Here is a 25,230-nt window from a genome sequence, read left to right as displayed (position 1 = left end):
CTCTACATTTGCGCTGAGGCGAGTAAATCGATCTACAAAATTTGACAGTTCGTGTGAGAAGAATAAAAACTTTTACAAAAACAGGGGGTAAATCTTTGGAATAGAAAAAGCATAACATAGAATCAGTGTTGCCATGGGTATGAAATAAATATTGAAATACGCTACATTAGGTTTTACCATTTTTGGAGTTATAGAAGTTCAAATTGAGACATGCACTGTCTGTATCGCCTCCTTATAAATCAATGTCAAGTATGGTCCCATTTCGATAGTACTTGCCGCTTCCAAGCAAAATCCTGGAAACCTAAGATAAACCTTAAATTGTGAACTTTGACCGGGATTTATTTAAAAATCCCTCCAGTGATTTTTTCTTGTTTTTTGATTTTTCTCATCTATGAACATTGCTGTTTCAGAATCCGCAAAAACTTCGCAGGTGTAAGCGGTTTCATTCAAAGTTAGTAAGGGACGCCGTACTTGACATTGCGTTGTCCCAATTTGAACTTCCATATCTTCAAAATGATATAACCTACGAAAATACCATTAAGGTCTTTAGTCCGATTACTATAGGACTTGCGGTTTCCAAGCAAAATCGTGACGACCTAAAAAACCCCTAAAAATGTGACCTTTGACCGCGATTTATTTGAAAATCCCTCCGGCGATTTTTTTTGATTTGTCTCATTTATGAACATTGGAGTTTCAAAATCCACAAAAACTTCCCAGGTGTAAGCACCTTTCATTTAAAGTTAGTTAAGGCGCACTGTGCAACGTAATGTAGGCCACATCTTCCGTTATGTGAAACGTATCTACAAGTGGTGTCATAATACACGCTGTCTTGTACTAATACCCAGCAAAATTTGACGGAAGGGGTTCTTTCCGATGACGTGATTTCATGTCATCTTTTGCATTGGTTCAAAGGAAGTCGTGAAAGATCCGATCTTTTCATTAGGATTTGAACCAATGCAAAGGAAGTCGTGAAAGATCCGATCTTTTCATCAGTATTTGTACCCATTCCATCGATCCAATAGAGATGATGTTTGTGTTTTTATTTACACACCTGTTTATTTTCATTTTGGTATGTTCCAGTACTGCAAAAATCTACTAATTTTTACTATTTTTTCCGATAACATAAAGGAAAAATTGTTATCGTAGTAAAAATAAGTAGATTCTTGCAGTTTCTGGAACAGACCAAAGTTGTTAGAACTGTCGTCGTGATGTGATCTTACATTTCCTGCATATCAAACAACTAAAATTTCTAAACAATTGGTATTATATGAAGTCCCAACCATCGAGCTAAAAATAGAATCGGACTGCACACATTGCTATTTTAAAAGTTCCCTTGTCTGTTCTAAATCTGACATAGAATGAAATCAATCAAATCTCGCTTCTTGGAATTTGAAAAAAAAGTCCGAAACGAAAAGGAACAAGAATCTGAAAATAAAGAAGAAACTACTTTTGGAAAGAAACAATTAAAAATAAATTAATTAAGCATAAATGGTATTTTCCATAAAAAGTCTCTCCTCCCCGTTCGTTACATTTTGTTCTTAGAGATCCCTAAAGCAAGCCGGGTTGTAGATCCCTACATATTTCCGTCACTAAACAAAAGAGTATAAATTACCAAAATGTTGTTATAAAAATACTTAAAGGAGTGCATTTGGAGTCCATGTTGAAATCTGAACTGGTGATGGGAAGATAATTGAAAAAACCTTTTGTAAGATGAAAGAATATCAGTTGCGGAGAACGGAGGAAGTAATCTTTTGCGTTGCAGCGGTGGTGATTACATTGCAATTTTGGATGTAAACTTTTGAAAAACTAAACTGATAAATTAATTGTAGCTATTTCATGAATTCGTTTGAATTAATAAAGAGTTTTGTTTTTCATGAAAACCATATTTCAATACAGCATTTCCATTTTCCAAACAAGACATGAAAATTTCATGCCAAGGGGTTGGTGAAAATGACATGCCAAAGCATTGGTTAAAATGACATGTCAAAGCATGGGTGAAAATGACGTGTCAAAGCATTGGTGAAAATGACATGTCAAATCATTGGTGGAAATGACATGCCAAAGCATTGGTGGAAATGACATGTCAACGCATTGGTTAAAATGGCATGCTTAGGATCCAGAAAAGAACGTCAACTTTTGGGGTCCACGCTCATATAAAATTCATCGATGAAGATGCTAAAAAGATGACATGCTAGATCACTTGCACCCATGATTGAATGTCATCTTTGGCATCGAACATTTTGCTGGGTAATAAAGAGTTTTGTTTTTCATGAAAACCATATTTTAATACAGCATTTCCATTTTCCAAACAAGACATGAAAATTTCATGCCAAGGGGTTGGTGAAAATGACATGCCAAAGCATCGGTTAAAATGACATGTCAAAGCATGGGTGAAAATGACGTGTCAAAGCATTGGTGAAAATGACATGTCAAATCATTGGTGGAAATGACATGCCAAAGCATTGGTGGAAATGACATGTCAACGCATTGGTTAAAATGACATGCTTAGGATCCAGAAAAGAACGTCATCTTTTGGGGTCCACGCTCATATAAAATTCATCGATGAAGATGCTAAAAAGATGACATGCTAGATCACTTGCACCCATGATTGAATGTCATCTTTGGCATCGAACATTTTGCTGGGTAATAAAGAGTTTTGTTTTTCATGAAAACCATATTTTAATACAGCATTTCCATTTTCCAAACAAGACATGAAAATTTCATGCCAAGGGGTTGGTGAAAATGACATGCCAAAGCATCGGTTAAAATGACATGTCAAAGCATGGGTGAAAATGACGTGTCAAAGCATTGGTGAAAATGACATGTCAAATCATTGGTGGAAATGACATGCCAAAGCATTGGTGGAAATGACATGTCAACGCATTGGTTAAAATGACATGATTAGGATCCAGAAAAGAACGTCATCTTTTGGGGTCCACGCTCTTATAAAATTCATCGATGAAGATGCTAAAAAGATGACATGCTAGATCACTTGCACCCATGATTGAATGTCATCTTTGGCATCGAACATTTTGCTGGGTATGAATCAGGGTGCAGAGAAATCTTCCTTGACCCTTGTTGAATGTTTGTGGGAACATTTATCGAACATGTTGGGCCCACTTTTTGTTGTAGTTATCTTTATTTCTTTAAAGACCAAAAAAATGAAGTTAGGCGATTCGCATACCTGCTACGGAATACGATCCTAAATATTATATATCAACTTTTAAAATTTATTTTTACAAACAGCTTTTGTTCTTATGAAAGAGTGACACAAACATTACTTCTTAGTGAGTGTGTATGAGTGGTGTTTGCGAGTTTGGAATTTGTCCACAAATTTTATTTTTCGTTTTTTGTGCTCGGTAAATACAAAATCTTGCTTAAAATGGGCAATTCTTTCCATGGTTGCTAAATAAATTTGTACTTACACTTTAAATTTACTTTATATAGAAAAATAGAAAATAACTGAATTTTTTTAATTATACCTATTGTATTATGAACTAGAATGTTCAGGCATGATTTTCAACCTCATGAATTATGTTAAGTGATAGGAGCTACTAGAACTCACGCAATACATTCATCTGTGATGTCTCAAACCTTTCGAATCTTCTCAGTATAACATGCAAATTGTTTAAATATGAAGTTATTGTCAGTTTCTTTTTTATGTTAAGGACTCTTCAGCTGTGTTTGGATTACATTTCCATTCTATATATGTATGTAGTTTTTTGAGAGTCATATCCCAATCCAACATTCACAAGAAAAATCATAACCATATCAAAAAGTGGTCAATATTTGGGCTCATCTGAATAGGTTTGAATCAAATAAAGTTGAAAAAAGATACTACCTATGTAAATTTTGCCCACTTTTTTGCTTTAATTGAGTAAAGTGGTATATTCCGGTAAATCCTACAGAAAGTTTGACCCACCTTATTAGGTACGTGAGTTCGAATCTCCACCTGGAAAAGTTACCAAGAACTTTCATATAAAGTTAAGAAATATTCCAATAAACATGTTTTATAACACTGCTTTAAATGACTTTTTAATTTCTTAAGACCCCTCCTAAGCTTCGAAAACCAAGTGTTATCCTTAATATTAGAATCGATAAACTACAAAGTTTATTGAAAATATTTGGCATTTTTTTGGCTTGAAAAATACATCTTCAATGATAAATAGTGTAGAAAATGTTAATCTAAATTTAAAAGAAATGAGCATGATATCTCCGACTTTTATACTGACATGGCATCTATGTAGTAGTATATTCTTGTATGCTTATTCGTGTTTTTTATGACTTTTTGTAGGATTTACCGGAATATTCCATTTTACTTTATTTGATTCAAACCTATTCAGACGAGCCCAAATATTGAACACTTTTTTGGTATATTTTTATTATGTCCGTTATGATTTTTCTTGTGAATGAAAAATTTTCAAACCTATTATCTCATTATGCTTGGCTTTTCTCTAAAGGAAACACTCCAAATTTGATCAAACTTGAAACTGTACCTATTTGTGAATACTTTTTCTGTGATTTGATTTTTCTTAACCAAGTGTCTCAATTGGGTTGAATAAAACAATTTTCTGCCAACAAATCTATTTTTAATCCTAAAAATTTTTAATCGACAACAAATCTTTTCTGCTTCCTTAAAAAAAAATCATGATTGATTTCGTGTGTAATGTTTTTGTAGCAGATGTTACGCACTTCCAAAAAAGAAAAAAAAAACAATACCTTCAACCCCTAAATTAAAAACGGTATATTTTTTAACGGTTTTTGCACGATCTTTCCTGGGTTCGTGACCTTAACTGTGCGTGATTTTTGTCAGTCAGTGCTTTGCTAGCACGTGCAGCGTTTTCGTAACAAGAAATGCGCACAATTTACCATGCTAATAATAACAAATACGAGATTCTCCAAACAATTTAATGTCGTGCATTGGTATGAGTTAGTGATAATCATGGGAATAGGTCCTATACCCCTACCACAGAGATTTGTGTGTGCTCTAAGCCACCCCTTTATATTGTGGCCGTGAAAGTATGTTATATGTTATTCAACCCTCTTTTACGATGTGTATTTTATGGTGATGATTACACTGGAATACAATATGTTTCTAACTGACATTGAAATTGAAGGCTAATGCTAAGTTTACATTTACGAAATCCACTCGATTTCATCTGCCAATTCCATAGCTCAAACGTCAAATGAAATCTCATCTGAAATCCATTGGATTTCATTTGACGTTTAACGTATGGATTTGACAGATGAAATCGAGTGGATTTCGTAAATGTAAACTTAGCATTAGCCTTCAATTTCAATGTCATAATATGTCTTCTCATTTTGTGTCATAGATGGGATTCTATCCGGTATTTACCTAAAACATGGGTAAATACCGTGCAAATTTCTTTTTCGGGCGTTGAATTTGGTAAATAAAATTTTAGTTTGAAATCAAAATTTTGTTTTTCTGCCAGAAAGAAAATCAACAAGAATACCAGAAAAGCGGTTTAACCACGCAGGCTAAGCTTTTTATATGTCAAGTCGGTCGTTGGAGTTGCTTGTGCGAAAAAGTTAACAATTAATGCAAAAATTATTGCTTTGTTGAGGAGGAATTAAATCTCAAGATTATCCACTGAAATCGTTGTGAATCCATCTGATATATGATAAAATTTGGATCTCGATCCAACATTTATTTATGTTTTTCTGCTAGGAGAACTACAACACACCGCTCCAAAAGCTCTCAAATATCGAAAATGATGTTGTAACAATATATGTCTGTTCCAGAACCTGCAAGAATCTACTAATTTTTACTACGATAACAATTTTTCCTTTATGTTATCGGAAAATATAGTAAAAATTAGTAGATTATTGCAGTTCTGGAACAGACCATATATTTTAACTTACCCCGTATCCAAAAAAAAAGTAATTTAATTCATAGTCAGTTAAAATTTGCCAATCCACTACGTTTTCGCATCTAATTGGATGATATTAGTTTCTGTAGTTTATACCCACATATTCGGTAAATATCTGGGTATTTAACCATTTGCCATCTCTATTTTTATATGGAAACCTAAAATGTATTAGGTAAGATTTAGGAATGTTTTTAAATACGGAAGACCACAAGGGAGAGTTAAGATCTAGAAATACAGCTTCAGGCATACTTACTATATGTCCCACCTTATATCATGTATTAAAATTCCATTTGGGCCGTCTATAAAAACACCCAAAAATATATACTTTTTATAATGAAATCTGGATATTTTCAAGTTCAATATTTTACGGATTCCATAATGCACTTACATATACATATGTGGTTAATGTTAACATTAAAGTTCTGCTATTAGCATTTCAGTTACATTAGGTGTAAACTTTCTTATATTCTGGTTGCTTACATGTGAAAAATATATAATTGAAAATACCAGAAAAAGTTCTCCTGATCGTCTTGAATGCAATTTTATACCACATGTGGTTTATTACAATTCGAATTCAACTCTGAACGAATGTAAGGTTTCCCTTTAGATAAGTCTAAATATTTGTTTGTAGCACAGTGCCATACGTTATTTTCTTGTAAATATACGACCGTTAGGTGAAATGTTATTCAGGGTGTAAAAAGATGTTTTGGTTTTCTCAAAATTCTAGATGACATGCGCCTCATTGGTAGGAATAAGAAATGTGAAATTGGTGAAAATAAAGAGTGGTAGTACAGGCTAGTTATCGGCAAATACCGGCAAAGAAATTAAATTGTTCCTTTAAATTAAAAAAAAAACTCTCTAAATAAGCCCAAATTACTCTCTCCATTATTTGACTTTTTGAGACTGAGAACATGCGTTCAATAAATTAATTACATAGTGCAAGTGCATTGGCTGATTTTGACCTCCTTTTTTCAAACTATTTGTATGTGGGTCTTACAAATTGCATTTGCATGGTGGTATTGTTAAATTAATCGCGTGTCGAAGCGGAACAACTTTGTTGCCTTGGAAACTTTTGCCAAAAAAGAAGAAGAAAAAAACTTTTGAGCAAACACCGGTTTTAAGAAAGGGAAACCCAAGTAGTTTACGTTTAAAGTGGTGAAGGCACAGCAACCACACCCGACCCGGTGTGTATATACGGCGCTCAGTGGCTGACACGAAATTCTAGTTTGTTACAAAATTCTACTTTTAGACACGTAACATTTTAGCCAACGTTTTAAAAAGACTCAGTTCACAAAAGTGCCTTGTCGAAATCATTTGTCCTCAATAGACCACACACTTACTAAGAAACAGTTTGTTCCTTAATTCCAAAAACAAATTAACAAAGACAACTAATAGTGCTTTCAATTAACACTACCAATTGCATACGATTCAACAATTCACAAGAAAAGCAAAAAATCAATAACTAAATTTTAAAACAAATCTGTGATATTCCAATACAAATCGTGCTTCTCCTGATAAATATCAAACAACAACTTGGAATATGAAACAACAAAACGTCTCTCGAAAAATTGGCAAAAAACCAATATCTCATGAAAAGGTGTACCAATTGTTTGGACCGCAAGTATGCCGCGATGCCTAAGTTTGTCGAAAGTTGCCTTAAGAAAAATGAAATTAATGCATTTTTTGTTCCTCTTTTCTAGGCCTCTTTTGAGGAGATACGTCAAGCAGCTGCCCGCATATGTCGTGATTATTTGAATGGACGTTGGAAAGAGGTACCTACCGAGCAATTAATTGTCAAACGTATAAGGTAGGTTATTTTTCACCATAATGACATCACATCAGTGGTAATATGTTGAAATTCTCTATTTTGTTTTACCATTATAGCGGTGGACTTTCCAACTTTTTATATTACGTAAGTTTGCCACAAGAATGCAATTCTACCACCACCACTAATGAAGTCAATGATTCAGTGGCATCAACATCATCATCTTCGGCATTGGCACACTCAGATAATGACGAAAATAGAAATGAGCAAGATTTCAATGACCTCCTTTCGGCCGGCGATTGTAATGGTAATAAACGCAAACGCTATGATAGTTCATCGTCCACATTGGCCTCTTATAGGCAAAAGGAACCAAAAGAGGTAAGTTCGCGAAATGCTAAGAAGGACAAATACGTTTCTAGAAGTAATTTCTGTTTCTTTAAGACAATTCGAAATCAAATTCATTCAAATTACCACCAAAAAAGGTTTATTTAGTTAGTAAACAACAAATGAAACATTTTTGAAATCGAAGTTTAATAGTGCGAACTATTTTGGTTTCGAACCGTTTTAGAGAAACTGACCATCCTTGTTTTTTTAAAGCGACAAGGGCCACACATATGTCTGCGTAGCTCAAACGTTATTGAAACAGCCTGCTTCTCTCTTCTAGTCACCTAAAACATGTCCATTCTTATCCTGATCGTCCATAAATGCTCGCTACAGTTCCTCTATACAGATTACTATATTAGTAGTTTATAAAATTAACAAAGACCCCTTCAGCTCGTCTATAAAGACTGCTTTCAGCAGGTCTATAAAGATGCCCTTAAGCTAGTCTATAAAGATTCCTTTAAGCTCGCCTAAAAAGACTCCCTTCCGTTCGCCTATAAAACTGCCTTCAGCTCGTATATAAAGACTTCCTTACGTTCGTCTATAAAGACTTCCTTCCGTTCGTCTATAATGCTATAATGATTCCCTTCAGCTCGACTATAAAGACTCCCTTAATAATATCTCCTCAGCTCGTCTTTAAAGACTCCCATCAGCTCGTCTAAAAAGACTCCCTTCAGCTCGTCTATAAAGACACCCTTCAGCTCGTCTATAAAGACTCCCTTCAGCTCGTCTATAAAGACTCCCTTCAGCTCGTCTATAAAGACTCCCTTCAGCTCGTCTATAAAGACTCCCTTCAGCTCGTCTATAAAGACTCCCTTCAGCTCGTCTATAAAGACTCCCTTCAGCTCGTCTATAAAGACTCCCTTCAGATCGTCTTTGCAGACTCCCTTCATCTCGACTATGAAGACTCCCTTCATCTCGCATATAAAGACTCATTTAGCTAGTCCATAAAGACTCGCTTTAATTCGTCTATAGAGACTCCCTTCAATTCGTCTATAAAGACTCCCTTCAGCTCGTTTATAAGGAATCCCTTCTGCTCGTCATCTATAAAGACTCCCTTCAGCTCGCATATAATATCTCCTCAGCTCGTCTTTAAAGACTCCCATCAGCTCGTCTATATCAGATCGTCTTTAAAGACTCCTTTCAGCTCGTCCGTAAACACTCCCTTCAGTTCATCTATAAAGGCTACCATCAGTTTGTCTATAAAGACTCCATTAAGCTCGTTTATAAAGTCTCCCTTCAGCTCGTTTATAAAGACTCCCTTCAGCTCGTCTATAAAGACTCCCTTCAGCTCGTCTATAAAGGCTCCCTTCAGCTCGACTATAAAGGCTCCCTTCAGCTCGTCTATAAAGACACCTTTCAGCTCGTCTATAAGGAGTCCCTTCAGCTCGTCTATAAAGACTCCCTTCAGCTCGTCTATAAAGACACCCTTCAGCTCGTCTATAAAGACTCCCTTCAGCTCGTCTATAAAGACTCCCTTCAGCTCGTCTATAAAGACTCCCTTCAGCTCGTCTATAAAGACTCCCTTCAGCTCGTCTATAAAGACTCCCTTCAGCTCGCATATAAAGACTCATTTAGCGCGTCCATAAAGACTCTCTTCAATTCGTCTATAGAGACTCCCTTCAACTCGTCTATAAAGACTCCCTTCAGCTCTTCTATAAAGACTCCCTTCAGCTCGTCTATAAAGACTCACTTCAGCTCGCATATAAAGACTCATTTAGCGCGTCCATAAAGACTCTCTTCAATTCGTCTATAGAGACTCCCTACAACTCGTCTATAAAGACTCCCTTCAGCTCGTCTATAAAGACTCCCTTCAGTTCGCAAATAAAGACTCATTTAGCTCGTCCAAAGAGACTCTATTCAATTGGTCTATAAAGACTCCCTTCATCTCGTCTATAAAGACTCCCTTCATCTCGTCTATAAAGACTCCCTGCAGCTCGCATATAAAGACTCATATAGCTCGTCCTTAAGACTCCCTTTAATTCGTCTATAAAGACTCCCTTCAGCTCGTCTATAAGGAATCCCTTCTGCTCGTCGTCTATAAAGACTCATTTCAGCTCCTCTATAAAGACTTCCTTCAGCTCGCATATAAAGACTCCCTTCAATTCGTCTATAAATACTCCTTTTAGCTCTTCTAAAAAAACTACCTTGAGCTCGTCTTAAGTATCATCCATATAATGTTCTTTTATATTTCGTCTTATTAACCTCTACTCATTTCTTCTATTTTTTCCTACAGGTCCTTTTACGCATCTATGGCCAATCTCATGGTGAAGATGCCTTGGAGCAAATGATCACAGAATCTGTGGTGTTTGCATTGCTGAGTGAACGTCATTTTGGTCCCCGTTTATATGGCATTTTTCCCGGTGGCCGTCTCGAACAATACATTCCTGCCAGAGCTTTATTAACTTCCGAATTAGCTATACCAGAAATATCAATGAAAATTGCTGAAAAAATGGCTGAAATTCATACCTTAAATATTCCCATGTCCAAGGAACCTGATTGGCTGTGGAATTGTATGGAACGTTGGCAAAGATATTTACCGGATATTTTAAAACCGAATTCCAAATGGTCAGATCAGGATATTGTGAATTTTATGCGTGGCGTTGATTATGACGCGGAGGTACTTTGGCTAAGGGGTGTTATAAATCAGCACAATTATCCAGTGTTGTTTTGCCACAATGATATGCAAGAGGGTAATATCCTGATGAAAACCACGACAAATGATGAAGCAGAGTAAGATTTTTAGTGTGTTTTTTCTTAAATGAATTGATTTAATAAAAACTCTTGTTTTTTAGGGCTACCGAAGATGTGGCTTTGGAAAATATTTCAATGAGTAGTGAGGATGCCACCACAGTTATTGGGTATGTATGATCCTTCAAAGATCTGTATACAGTATATGACGTATATTTCTTTCCCTTATTAGACAAAAGAAACCTGATTTGGATTCTTCGGGTGATTCGGCAATTGAAAATGCCAATGGCTGTACTGTACCCGACTTAAAAATAATTGATTTTGAGTATTGCGCCTACAATTATCGTGGCTTCGATTTGGCAAATCATTTCTTGGAATGGACCTTCAATTACAATCGTTCCGATGCTCCCTTCTATTATTTCCTTAAAGAAAACTATCCCACAACAGAGCAGAGGCATCAATTTATAAGAACATATCTCAAGAAATTCAATGATAAAGAAGATGACTGGGAACCTTCACAAAAGGAAATCGACGATGTGGATGAGGAAGTGACAGTATTTACTATGATGTCTCATCTATTTTGGAGTCTATGGTCTTTGATGAATGTTACATCCAATATTGAATTTGGGTATTGGGTGAGTAACACACATACATAAATTTTACAAATTAAAGATTTTAAATAATGTATATTTTCTGATTATTATTTTTTTTGTAGGACTATGCGATTTGTAGAGCTAAGGAGTATCTCAATCTCAAACAGGCCTACATTAATGAACACATGATGACTGTTTAGGAATTGTATTCGACCATTAAGATGTAGTTACTTAAAAAATTTGGTCAATTTTAAAAATTGAACTGAGCGAATTTCAAGACAGGTCATATACAACTTAATTTTTTTAAAGCTAGGAATTATATAACAATAAGATATAAAGTAAACACAGAAGACGATGACAAAACATTTAGCTGCGGCAAATTGCAGTTGAGTTTGTTGGGTGAAGTTAATGAAGTGTTCGTTTCGTAAAACGTTTTAAGACTATTTTTAAATAGTGCTGTGATGGATTTTTTTACTTAAATAATTGCGTCGACTTATCCTTATATTTATATATTATAGACAAATAGTTAGCATATTCAATTTTTATTTTTCCTTAAGCATTGTTCTGTCAGATTCCTTGTTTTTCTATGCACTTAATGTTATTGTAAAATGTCAAAAATTATGTCTTTTGGCATTTAATTATGTATTTTCCTTATTGAATCGTTTTATATTACCTTAATTTTTAATGTTTTCCTTTCGAACAATATATGATGATGCGTATTTTATACACCACATTTTTTATAGGTTAAGTTATATTATAATATTAAAAAACAAAACTCACCATAAAAATGGATAGTGGAGGGATTATTATAAGTTAGCCCACCAAATTTCCATGTAAAACGACGTGTGGAATCGATAAATAAGCCACTTTCAATCTTTATAAGAACATAAATTCCATATATCGTTTGTAATAAAATGGTAAAATAAAATAAAGTTTATATCATTTGGTTGTTTTTCTTTGATATACAATAGTCAATTCGACAGAGGTCTTCTCATCAGATCCCCTGTTGAATTGATATTATTTATTTATTTGAAGATTTTGCCTTTTTAGGCGAAGATCATTTTTAGAGTTAATTTTTTAATTAATTTCTCGTTGGAATCGAGCTTTATGATCAATAATGCTGTTAAAGTTTCAAACATTTTTTATGTTTCAATTATGTATACTGTCCATACTTTGTTTCTTCAAATATTTGAAGTGCAAGAAAATGTTTAACAGTGGGGTATATCCATTTATTTCTAATTAATAGACAGCGGAATCCTACGCAAATGCGTATATGGTTAGGATGGTCGCAGGAAAAATCTGATTGGACAAAAACTAGTTTCATCGCAAAATAAAACGAATTAGGCTCAGAAATTTTTGTATATTTTGATATATTTTTACATAATTCCATAAAATTATCATATCATATGTATGTAAAACCATATGCAAGGATTTGAGACCTGAATATCCCACCGAAATGGCTCTCCACTGGGAGTATGAAACTTTAAAACTGGAATTTGTCCGCATAGGTCCGCGTCTTCATATAGCTCCCATAAAACAGTACCTCTCGATTGCCGTTATTTTGAAGGTTGTGTCCTCAATATACCTTTGAAATGGCTGAAATTTGGTATTAAGTCTTCCTTGGGGATATAAAACATTCCACCTGAAATTTGCCGTATAGGTCCAGGCCTCTATATAGGCTTCATAGAACGATACCTCACGATTTTCGGTATTTTGAAGTTTATGGCCGTGGTGGTTATACATTTCTCTATTTTATTGACTTGTCTGAAGATGGTTTTATACAGAAAAATTTTACAAACAAACATTTTTGTACCTATTATTGAAATATTTGTTTATATGTAAAATGTATAAATATTTGGATATGCAACAAATATTATTTTTTGCATATGCAAAATTTATGCATTTTGAATAATTTTGCATATCGCTCATTTACTCAAAGAGTGGCATAAATTAAAAAAATGCGTTTCCTAAGTTAGCAATTTCTATTTTTTCTACGACTTCTATTTTATCTTGTGTCAAATTTTCATGTTGATATCTCTAAAACTCAATCAGCCCTATTCTGAACATTCCCATGGGAACTGTTTCCCATGGGAGCGAAATTTCCCATTCCCACGTTTTCCATATTCTCAACGACGTGGGAACATCAAATGATGGGAGCTGGAATTTCGAAATTCGAAATCAGTTACACCAAATTATTATAGCATACTTTTGGGGGGATGTAATTTTGTTTTTTAATACAAAATGCCTATTTGCATTGAATTCGCGGTTTTTGAATTAGATTAGCAAAGCACAACTCACTTAATTCAACAACCGTGCATTGATTTATGGATTTTTTAAGTGAATGTAGTCAACGATGTGTGGTGTTGTTCTAATAAGCACATTTTCTTCAGAATTTGCGAATTGGTGTAAGCATTTTTTTAATTAGTAGGCAAACATAAGTTTTGTGTATAAAGTAATAGGAACTTTTTAAGTTTGCAACTAATTTAAAAATTGTATGTTGATTCGGAATAATTTTAGTTAGGGGTTTAACGCGTATATCGCTAGTTTTATTTATTCCTAATGATCGCTAGAACTCGTATTTTGCATATTTTAAAAAAAATTCAAAAAGAAAAATTCGGATATTTTTCTCAATTATTACATATTTCAGAAAACGTATCTCAAAAAAATAAATAAATAAAATACGTTTTTGATTGAATCTAAAACTAAAACACATGCCCTTGCAAAATTTCAAGCTTCTACGTTCAAAAATAACGATCCTATTCAAGAAAAGGCATTTCGGAAAATGGAATAGCATTGCAATAATTTAGCATATATGTATGTATGTTTGTGTGATAGTTGTCGTGTCGTTGAGGAGACTAATACGTTTTCAATAGAACGTTAGTCGTCTGATTTAAAAAACCGGAAGATTATATTACGAAAATGAATACAAGTTGTAAAGATTGTATGTATTATGGTTATTTTCCAATATATTTTAATAATTATTGCCAAAAATTCTTTTGAAATTGATTTGTTTTTACTTGCTTTGCTGCGTTAACAGAATCAACCATGACTCTTTTTCTCGTATTTCAATACATATGGTCTGTTCCAGAACTGCAAAAATCTACTAATTTTTACTACATTTGTTTTGTTTTGTTCGATAACATAAAGGAAAATTTTTTATCGGTGTAAAACATGTTAGATTCTTGCAGGTTTTAGTATCATATAAGAATATGCAAAATCCGAAGTCTACTAATGACATATTTTACAGTACATTTTGTATGCTTTTATTAAGCAAACACATGGCGATTATAAATATTTGCAATAATTTTGTCGTGTAGATGTCTTAAAATATGAAATTTCATAAAAATATGAAATTTCTTGAAAATTTTTTTCAAACTCCCACACTGTTTGCTGGGGAGATTTTTCCCACAAAAAGACACAAAATTCTCCCACAATTCAAGATAGAGAATGTATACTTTTTCCCATGGGAACAAATTCCCAATTCGAACTTCATTCAGAATGAGGGGAGATGGGAAATGGGAAAAAAACTCCCACAAAATTTTATTCAGAATACGAAAATGTGGGAATGGGAAAAAATTCCCAACTCCCATGCGTTCAGAATAGGGCTGAATGAGTTGCAGCTTATTTAGTCCCGATCCACACTAGAGTGATTTTATTAAAAAAATTGCATGAAATTATGCGTCTCTAGGTCGACCTCCATAGTAAAGTAAAATCGTAAAATTGCTGTAGTGGGGAATTCGATTTAAGAACACCTAATTTTATGAAATTTCATAATGAAATTCACTCTAGTGTGGACCGGGACTTACTAAGAGTTTGGCATAATTCAAAAAAATGTTTTTTGAGTTTATGAAGCACATAAACACTTCAAATCATGCTTGATCTTGCACAGAAATTTAGCAGTGATATCTGGTTAGCTGGTTACAAAACATGGTCCAAGTTTTTATACCCTCAGCCTTTAGGCTAAAGAGGGTATTTACACTTTGATACGACCAAAAATGTGCCTCACCGAAATAATGGTTTTAGACCCCAAGTATGTTTGTACGATATCCGTTTCAGACAATTTTGAGTAGATCTAGCAATGTCCGTCCGTCTGTCTGTCTGACTGGCTGGCTGGTGCGCACGATAACTCTCGAACGGATCAATCGATTCGGTTCAAATGTTGGGTATCGTAATATTTTGTCCAGATTCGATTTAAGTTCGAAGATGGGCCATATAGGTCCACTCCTTCAGGTACCTCCCCCACAAATGTTCAAAACTTAGATGAGGTTCCAATATGGACTCAATCGGTCCAATCCGTCGGGTACCTCCCACACAAAATTTCGGAAAAGTTCAGTTGAGGACCTGGTCTCGAATCGCCTTGGTTTTTGTTGTAACATATTGTATTCACTGTCCCCTATACGAAGGTACAAGTTTCCTCAGGGGCAAGTCCATACTTCCTGAAAAATAAGCCTGCAAGTTGAAAAACAAACCCTATGACACCATGTTTATGGGTGGAAGCGCAAGATAATTCTCGAACGGAAATGCCGATTCCGGCCAAAATTTGGCCTTCGTAATATTGTTTCCAAACTTAGTTTAAGTTCGTAGATAAGCCATATCGGTCCACTCCTTCAGGTACCTACCCCACAAAAGTTCATACTTTACACATTCTCATAATATCTACCAGATATAGATAATGTTCGAATATGGACTATATTTGTCCACTCCATCCCGTACCTCCAACACAAAATTTTGGATAAGTTCACTTTAAGACCTGCTATTGAATCACTTTGATTTTTGTTGAAGCAACTTACATTCGCTTACATAGGGGTTGCATAAAATTCCCCTGTCTACTAATTAATACCCCCAGTATTAAACCTATGCTCCTACGTAGGTTTCATGCTGCTACAACAACAACAACTAATTAATACCGCAAATATGTTTTATATTGCCTATGTTGTAATTGTTACATAAATTCTCTCATATATAAAGGAGGCCAGAAGGCACTCCTTATAGACAAAGAGAAGACATTATTTATACATGTACTTCTTTCAATTTGTCAATAAAGAGGAAGACGGTCTTTATAGACGACCTGCGAACTGCTCAATTATATCTTTATTGAAATTGTTGAAATTGTCAATAAATGGACAGCTCTATAAATACTGTCTTAATTTCTTTATACTCTTTTTATACCCTCAGCCTTTAGGCTAAAGAGGGTATTTACACTTTGATACGACCAAAAATGTGCCTTATCGAAATAATGGTTTTAGACCCCAAGTATGTTTGTATGATATCCGTTTCAGACAATTTTGAGTAGATCTAGCAATGTCCGTCCGTCTGTCTGTCTGGCTGGCTGGTGCACACGATAACTCTCGAACGGATCAATCGATTCGGTTCAAATTTTGGGTATCGTAATATTTTGTCCAGATTCGATTTAAGTTCGAAGATGGGCCATATAGGTCCACTCCTTCAGGTACCTCCCCCACAAATGTTCAAAAATTGTCGCAAAACTTGTGCGCACGATAACTCTTGTAGGGAATAACCGATTTGGTCCATACTTTGCACATCGTGTAATTTCTACCAAACTTAGATGAGGTTCCAATATGGACTCAATCGGTCCACTCCTTCGGGTACCTCCCACACAAAATTTCGGAAAAGTTCACTTTAAGACCTGCTATTGAATCACTTTGATTTTTGTTAAAGCAACTTATGTACATTCGCTGCCTCAATTACGATGGTAAAAGTTGTTTCAGGGGCAAGTCTATACTTCTTGAGAAAACAGCCCGAAGGGTGTAAAAACCCCCTATGACACACCCATGGTCTATGTCGGTCCATTCCTTTAAGTACCTTTTCCGCAAAATTTTTGAACTTTAATCCTAATCAACATTTTTGTCGGTTCATACGACCAAAATTTTGAAACCCCCTAAATACATAAGTTTTTTGTGAAAAAAGTGTTTCAATTTGCACAGGCTGAGGGTATAACTCTGTCGGCAAAGCCGACTGATACCTTTTTACTTGTTATAGGTGCTTAGAGGTAGTTTACCCTAGCTATCAATGTCATATGACACGAAATAAAAATATTCCATATCTACCCACGCACTGCTTCACTGCATTTTTGCTGGTGTGGACGCAAAAAGTAAATGCCATAAGTCCCGGGCCACACCAGAGTAATTTCAATGAAATTTTGACATGAAACTTTGCAGTTTTTGGGAAAAATTCATAATTTCAAGAAACTAGTGTACATGGTTCATGTGTTCTGCAATTTTGCTTTGTTGCAATATTCGTATGAAACAAACAGACCGTTTTATTTTACATTTTCTTTGACTTTCATGTCAAAATTTCAGTGAAATTACTCTGGTGTGGCTCGGGACTTATGGCATTTACTTTTTGCGTCCACACCAGCAAAAATGCAGTGAAGCAGTGCGTGGGTAGACCGTCAACGACCATTCTAATGATTCTACAGACGAGTGGGACTCGTCTGAAGAATGGGTTGATGATGATTGGGATGAGAGGAGGTAACCTAAAGGAGTGTTAAATTGTATGGAGACTGGAGGCGCACAAAGAAAACATTTGTTAATATTTGGCTATTAAACTAAAACTTCTGACCAACGTTATGCAAAACCAAACTCAAATAGTTTAGTTTTTCCGGCAAACCCAACGTGCGGCAATTTCATTGTTTGGTTCGATAGTTCGTATGGTCAAGTAACTCAAACCGAATAAATCGTAATATTTTGCAAGAGGTAGAAGAGATTCGGCCGGTCGAACTTAACATCAAGTTGGACGATAAATTGAATTCACAGTATTTTTATTTGTGTTTGGCATGCTTTCAATTGAGGTAACTGTCTAGGATGTCCCAAAATAAGTTGAGACTCAAACCGAAGTCATATTTGTACTAAAACAATGAATGCTATGACACCAAAAATATGTAGGGGGCGCATCAGCAATTTTTCGTTTCAACATGACCATTTCTTCAGGCTTCTGGGACAATATGGGTGACTAATAGGGTGGGGCGATTTGTGTGGAAGGAAAAAAACCTTATTGAACCCTTCGCGTTTCTGATTCCTGGGATTGAACTGAGCAAAAAAGTCCACTGGACCATATATCTACCGTGAAAATCGAGCCTCCCGATTTTGACTTTAAGTTTTTTATTTACGTTTTTTAGAAATTTTAGCATATAACAGCCAAACCATTGAGATTTTCGATCCAACACAAAGACAAAAATTGTAGCCAAGACAGTAATTGAAAACTCTCTAATACATCTCAAAAGCATTGGAACGCTCCTTCAGGCAGTTTTGGCCTTAAGAATGTGCAAACTTTTCGGAAAGTATCGATAAATGACATTGTGCTGCAACATTTGACCAGAAAAATATTTAAGCGTTCGGATGCAAAATTCTATCGTGTTAGTATCCATGGACAACGAAAATGCCTTTATTTCGATTGGGTAACTCCGTATCATTTTTTTATAACACTAAAAGTAGCGAACATTTGGGATTCTTACATTTTCAAATTTAAACAGACACATCTTCTTTTTCTCACAACGGATTTCTAGTGATCCTTCTTCCTTTTAAAGGGGTGAATAATATCTTTCGAACAAGTTATTAGTTTTTTTAAATCGGTTACCAAATGGCTAAGTTATAGTGGATTAAGTCTGAAAACCCCCACAAAAAAACTGAATTTCTCACAATTTTCAAAATAAATATTGAACAAAACAAAAAAACTTTATATTTTTGAAAATTATGAGAAATTCAGTTGTAGTTTTTTTGTGGGGGTTTTCAGACTTAAACCACTATAACATAGCCATTTGTTAACCGATTTAAAAAAAAATAATAACTTGTTCGAAAGATATTATTCACCCCTTTAAAAGGAAGAAGGATCACTAGAAATCCGTTGTAAGAAAAAGAAGATATGTCTGTTTAAATTTAAAAATGTAAGAAAAACAGATTTTCACTCCTTTTACCGTTATAAAAAAAAGTAAAACGAAGTGATACAAACGAACTAAAGGCATTGTGGTTGTCCATGGATCCCAACACGATATAATTTTGCAGCAGAACGCTTAAATATTTTTCTGGTCAACTTTTGTAGCACAGTGCCATTTATCGACATTTTTCGAAAAGTTTGCACCTTGTCAAGGCCAAAACCGCCTGAAGGAGTGTTCCAATGCTTTTGCGATGTATTAGAGAGTTCTTAACTACTGTCTTGGCTTGTGTTCGATCGAAAATCTTAATGGTTTGGCTGTTATATGCCAAAATGGTCTAGTAGACTTTTTTGCTCAGTTCAATCCCAGGAATAAGAAACGCGAAGGGCCCATTAAGGTTTTCAAATCGCCCCGGCCTAGTGACTAATAATAGGGTGAGGACACTTGTTCATTCAGTTTCTTAAGCATTACCATTGAGATTCCGTGTGGACACAGCGATTTGGGTGATTTCACGTTTACTATGACATCTGGAACATCGTTCTTAGTAAATTGTAGTGGTACATCCTTGACTGAGATTGTTTTTATACGGCGCACAGTGGTTCAGAATCGTTTTTTCCTGGTCAAAATTCTGTAACTTTTGAACGGATAGAGATATTTTCACCTTTTTTTGTTAGACAGATAACACAACCAGCTTTCAGACGAAAGAAAAGCGGTCACATTCGGTCTAGTAGTTGCAGAGAAAATCAAGGTCAAAGTTAAACTTGTGAATTTGTTTACTATTTTTCATCAAGATATGAGTGTTTTTGTGGTTTTTATATCTTCCTATGTATTAAAGATGGTCAAACACCAACAAATAAATAATAAAATTACCAAAAAAACTAAAAAAAAAAATCGAAAAAAAATGTCGAAAAAAATTTTTTTCAAAAAATTGTAAAAAAAAATTTACAAAAAAATTAAATTTTTTTTAAAAATTAAAAAAATTACTCTTTCGATTTTCATAAAACTTATATAACTCGTATAAAAACTAATATATTAAAAAAATGTGAATTTGTGTCAAAAAGCTGTAATTCAGATGGAAACAGTATAAAAACACACACATTTTACCCATGTAATTTCAATAAATTGAAAAAAGTGTTAAACGGACGGAACGGGACGGATACAAAAGTATATATGGGCTAAAAGAGGAGACTCTCAGGGATCTTTCTGTGGAAACGGAACTTTGTTCCATGTTGTTCCACAAAAGTTATAGTCCACTAAATTTGGAATTTCATAAAATTTAGTACCTGAGGAAAAATAAAATAGCTCATGTTGTGTAAACGCTACGGTAATTTGTTAAAACGACTTTTAAAGGCCACAATCCTACCTACCATACAAAAAACAATGAACACAATATCTTTTATACTTTCCGAGAAATAGCTACGTCTTTCTCCAGAAATTTGCAAAAATTACGTATTTCCCAAAAATGGGGAAAATGTTCGTCTTTAGTGGCACACCACGCTCACATTTTCCATTATTTTGACCTAATTTTTGGGTTTCCTTAGTTTCAATATGTTTACTATCGAATCCCATATAGAAATTAAATATCTTTGACCAAACAAAATTTTTATTTTTGGCCAGGAAAATCGATTCCTGAACCATTGTGCGGCATAGCATGCTCCTCTTCGCCCTATCACTCTCGGGGTGCTCTAAAATTGCTGGATAAAATAACACTCGCATGTTTTCGGATCTTTCACTGTCACAAAGCTGAAAGTAACAGCAGTTCTATCATCCTTCTTTCCCGGACTCAAAAGTGATTTAACCGTTCCCCACAAATTACTTAATCTTGTACCAATGCTGTACTGCTTCAGGGGGTCTAGCCACTTTTTCGTCTATATTCGCCTACTAGCCTGTTGACTTCAAGATTAAATTCCCTAACTCATGGGACTTTTGGCCCCGGCACATACGGTCCGTTTTGTGACACGTTGCGCGTTGAAAACAACAACCACATGAAAAATGTGTAAGTGATGCCAAGTTTGTTCTTGAAGTTTTCATGTGGTTGTTGTAACGCGACGCTCAACGGACCGTATGTGCCGCGGCCTTTTAGGCTTCGTGCGATACTGGGAAATTTTACCTAATTTCAGATATTTGACTAGCTGCTATATAGCGAGCGTTTGCTCGCTACCCGAGTTAGCTCTCTGAAGCATTGGTTGCTAAATTCTCTGAAGCCTTGCCAATGGGCATTTCAATGGTCCAGCAGAGTACGGCGATCAGAGGTTATGAAGTCAGATGATCTGTTAACGGAGACAATGATAGGCCCGATTCAAGGGAAATGACGAGTTGCCAGGACACGCCAATTATTAGACTGGGTGCAGCTCATTAATGATGAGCAGTGACAATCACCTCTTATTCTCGTATGAGCGTCTTTGTTCACAGTGTAAAATGTGGAGCCATCAATTTGCTCGATCAGTACTTCTCAGGTCATTGCCTACGACGGAATGCGAAAGCTAATGATGGCATTGAAGTTCCCTATCACCTGAGGGTTATTACCCACCAAAAGCGAACTAATAGCAGGCACAACTATTCATTTGCGCTGTGTACACAAGTATCACTACCTCGGCAATCCCACAGTTTACTGCTACCACTAGAATCAAGCTCAACCGACATAGGCCTGTACTGGACAGACAGACTGGTGTATAAGTAAGGCAAGTCCTATTCTTCCGCTTCAAGTGCGATGCCTTCGCAAAACGTTGTAACCATCGCAGTGTTGGAAGCTACAGGTGACAGTGGAATTTTTCCTGGATCGCGGCGACTATGATATTTCTCCAACCCATAAAATCTACAAATTTGCCGACTTTGTGGGGAACCGTTGCAATTGAATTGTAGGAATGACGAATTTCCGTGTCTATGAACAGCAACATGCTGAGGGTACTTTCGTATTCCGACGACGTTGATGAATCCGATGACGGAGATGTTCTGGAGGCGGGGAAGACCAGAGCAGCCTCGGAAGTGCACCCATTCCCAACATTACATCTAACCGTTTTTTAACGTTGCAAACGAAACAGATACATGGCTCGGGGTTCTTCTCTATTACAACACGGACCAAAAGAGGCTGGAGCAGACGTTCCCGGATTTATTGCCGAAATACACGAATACAAAAACAAAGGCCCTGTTCGAAGATTCCTTTGAGCCAATCCAATGCATATAACCGTATTCTGCGGTTGTTTGTTCTGATTGCAGTTTTCCGATTTACAACTTTGATAATAATATCGCCCCCTTCTTTCTAAGGCTAGTAAAAAAGGGCTGATATAAGTCTGATGTTGAATTATTTAGGTTTTTATACCCTCAGCCTTTAGGCTAAAGAGGGTATTTACACTTTGATACGACCAAAAATGTGCCTCATCGAAATAATGGTTTTAGACCCCAAGTATGTTTGTACGATATCCGTTTCAGACAATTTTGAGTAGATCTAGCAATGTCCGTCCGTCTGTCTGTCTGTCTGTCCGTCTGTCTGTCTGGCTGGTGCGCACGATAACTCTCGAACGGATCAATCGATTCGGTTCAAATTTTGGGTATCGCAATATATTGTCCAGATTCGATTTAAGTTCGAAGATGGGCCATATAGGTCCACTCCTTCAGGTACCTCCCCCACAAATGTTCAAAAATTGTCGCGAAACTTGTGCGCACGATAACTCTTGTAGGGAATAACCGATTTGGTCCATACTTTACACATCGTGTAATTTCTACCAAACTTAGATGAGGTTCCAATATGGACTCAATCGGTCCACTCCTTCGGGTACCTCCCACACAAAATTTCGGAAAAGTTCAGTTTAGGACCTGGTCTCGAATCGCTTTGATTTTTTTTACGCAAGTTGTATTCGCTGTCCTCTATACGACGCTGTAAGTTTCATTAGGGGCAAGTCCATACTTCCTGAGAAAATAGCCTGAAAGTTACAAAAAACCCTATGACACCGTGTGTAGTGGTTGGAGCGCAAGATAACTCTCGAACGGATCTGCCGATTCGGTCCAAAATTTTTCTTTCTTAATATTTTGTCCAAACTTAGTTCAAGTTCAAAGATGGATTATATCGTTCCACTCCTTCCGGTACCTCCCCCACAAAAGTTCGTAAATGTTCGGAATATTTGTGCGTACGATAACTCTTGAGGGGAGTAACCGATCTGGTCCATACTTTGCACATTATCAAATTTCTACCAGACTTAGATGAGGTTCCAATATGGACTCAATCGGTAAACTGCTTGGAGTACCTCCCACACAAAATTTCGGAAAAGTTCAGTTTAGGACCTGCTCTCGAATCGCCTTGGTTTTTGTTGTAACATCTTGTATTCACTGTCCCCTATACGAAGGTACAAGTTTCCTCAGGGGCAAGTCCATACTTCCTGAAAATATAGCCTGAAAGTTGAAAAACAAACCCTATGACACCATGTTTATGGGTGGAAGCGCAAGATAATTCTCGAACGGATATGCCGATTCCGGCCAAAATTTGGCCTTCGTAATATTGTTTCCAAACTTAGTTTAAGTTCGTAGATAAGCAATATCGGTACACTCCTTCAGTTACCTACCCCACAAATGTTCAAAAATATTCAGAAAAATTGTGCGCACGACAACTCTTCGAGGGAGTAACCGATTTGGCCCATACTTTACACATTCTCATAATATCTACCAGATATAGATCAGGTTCGAATATGGACTATATATGTCCACTCCACACAAAATTTTGGATATGTTCACTTTGAGACCTGCTATTGAATCACTTTGATTTTTGTTGAATCAACTTACATTCGCTGCCTCAATTACGATGGTAAAAGTTGTTTCAGGGGCAAGTCCATACTTCTTTAGAGAACAGCCCGAATGGTGTAAAAACCCCCTATGGCACCACCATGGTCTATGTCGGTCCATTCCTTTAAGTACCTTTTCCGCAAAATTTTTGAACTTTAATCTTAATCAACATTTTTGTCGGTTCATACGACCAAAATTTTGAAACCCCCTAAATACATATTTTTTTGTGAAAAAAGTGTTTGAATTTGCACAGGCTGATGGTATGTATATCTCTGTTGGCAAAGCCGACTGATACTTTTTTACTTGTTATTATTGTCTTTCTTTCACCGCAAAGTACTCGAATTCACAGAACTAGCGGCCCTAATTTCTTTTTGAATTCTAACGTGTGATATTACGTATTCGCATTTTGTTCATACAAATGATGTGGGCCATTGGAACTGCGTAGTTAATTTGGCACAAATCTAGTGACAGCTATAGTACAGTGTGTTACTATTATTTTTATGTCGCCTTTCTCGTTTCATCGCACTTCCTGTAATACGATAATATCAACTTTGACCTTTTCAACTACATCCATCAGTGCGTAAACTGTACGTTCTTTGCAAAGAGTGAGTCTGGGTGTTTCAGCTGCCCATTCGTAGATCATGGTATTTAAAATTCTTGTATGGCAGGGAATGTTCAAGGAGATCTTAAGTATCGCACCGTCAACCCAGTTATCATTGGTTTTCGGACATTTACTCTGAGGCTCTCTCCTAGATCTGCTGAACTTTTTTATATCGTCAATATTTTGTCATGGACCTTTATATGTCAATTTTTCTTAAAGAAGTCCGTTCATTATTATCAACATAAATTTGTTATATCCTTGAACGGCTAAAGATTTATTTACTCTCCATTGATTTATTTTGTTGGCTCAAAACACAATATGCAGGCCTACTTATCTTTAACAACATCCCAAATTTGTTGCCATAGTTTTGTTGCAATCGAGCTTAGCTAAAGTACACAAATCTTCAAAGATTGTTTTTTGATATTTATTTCCAGAAGAGGTTTTTCGCATCATTTATTTTACAACAATTCAACTCCGCACTTTGTCAAAGTGTCCAACACGCCCCAACTATTGCTGCTATTGTGTGTATTTAATGTCACTTCTTCAGCGATGATGCAGAAACTTTATATCACTTCTTTCGCGGCTTATGGTCTAAACAATTGCCATAAATGTCATAATTTTTATTCTTCTATCTTTGGAGTGTT

General features: G+C 35.8%; 1 protein-coding gene across 3 annotated transcripts in view; it reads left to right on the top strand.

Moving 5' to 3' along the window:
* LOC141393570 (choline/ethanolamine kinase) overlaps window positions 1-12,263 on the top strand; it is a 39,259-nt gene extending 26,996 nt beyond the window's left edge. Inside the window, exons 2-8 of one of the 3 annotated variants that reach the window (XM_073966682.1) lie at window positions 7,489-7,512; window positions 7,592-7,698; window positions 7,776-8,034; window positions 10,274-10,770; window positions 10,833-10,898; window positions 10,961-11,363; window positions 11,444-12,263. In XM_073966682.1, coding sequence (XP_073822783.1) covers window positions 7,489-7,512; window positions 7,592-7,698; window positions 7,776-8,034; window positions 10,274-10,770; window positions 10,833-10,898; window positions 10,961-11,363; window positions 11,444-11,521 — 1,434 coding nt within the window. In that variant the 3' untranslated portion in view covers window positions 11,522-12,263. Of the gene's footprint in view, window positions 1-6,632; window positions 7,513-7,591; window positions 7,699-7,775; window positions 8,035-10,273; window positions 10,771-10,832; window positions 10,899-10,960; window positions 11,364-11,443 lie in introns of those variants that run through there. The other 2 variants (XM_073966681.1, XM_073966683.1) reach the window with 2 other exon arrangements.
* The last annotated feature ends 12,967 nt before the right edge of the window (window positions 12,264-25,230 follow it).

This window comes from Musca autumnalis, unplaced genomic scaffold (assembly GCF_047663935.1).
Source record: "Musca autumnalis isolate F117 unplaced genomic scaffold, ASM4766393v1 scaffold_2, whole genome shotgun sequence".
In the NCBI taxonomy this organism is placed as follows: domain Eukaryota; kingdom Metazoa; phylum Arthropoda; class Insecta; order Diptera; family Muscidae; genus Musca; species Musca autumnalis.
This window is presented reverse-complemented; position numbering and strand designations above follow the sequence as displayed.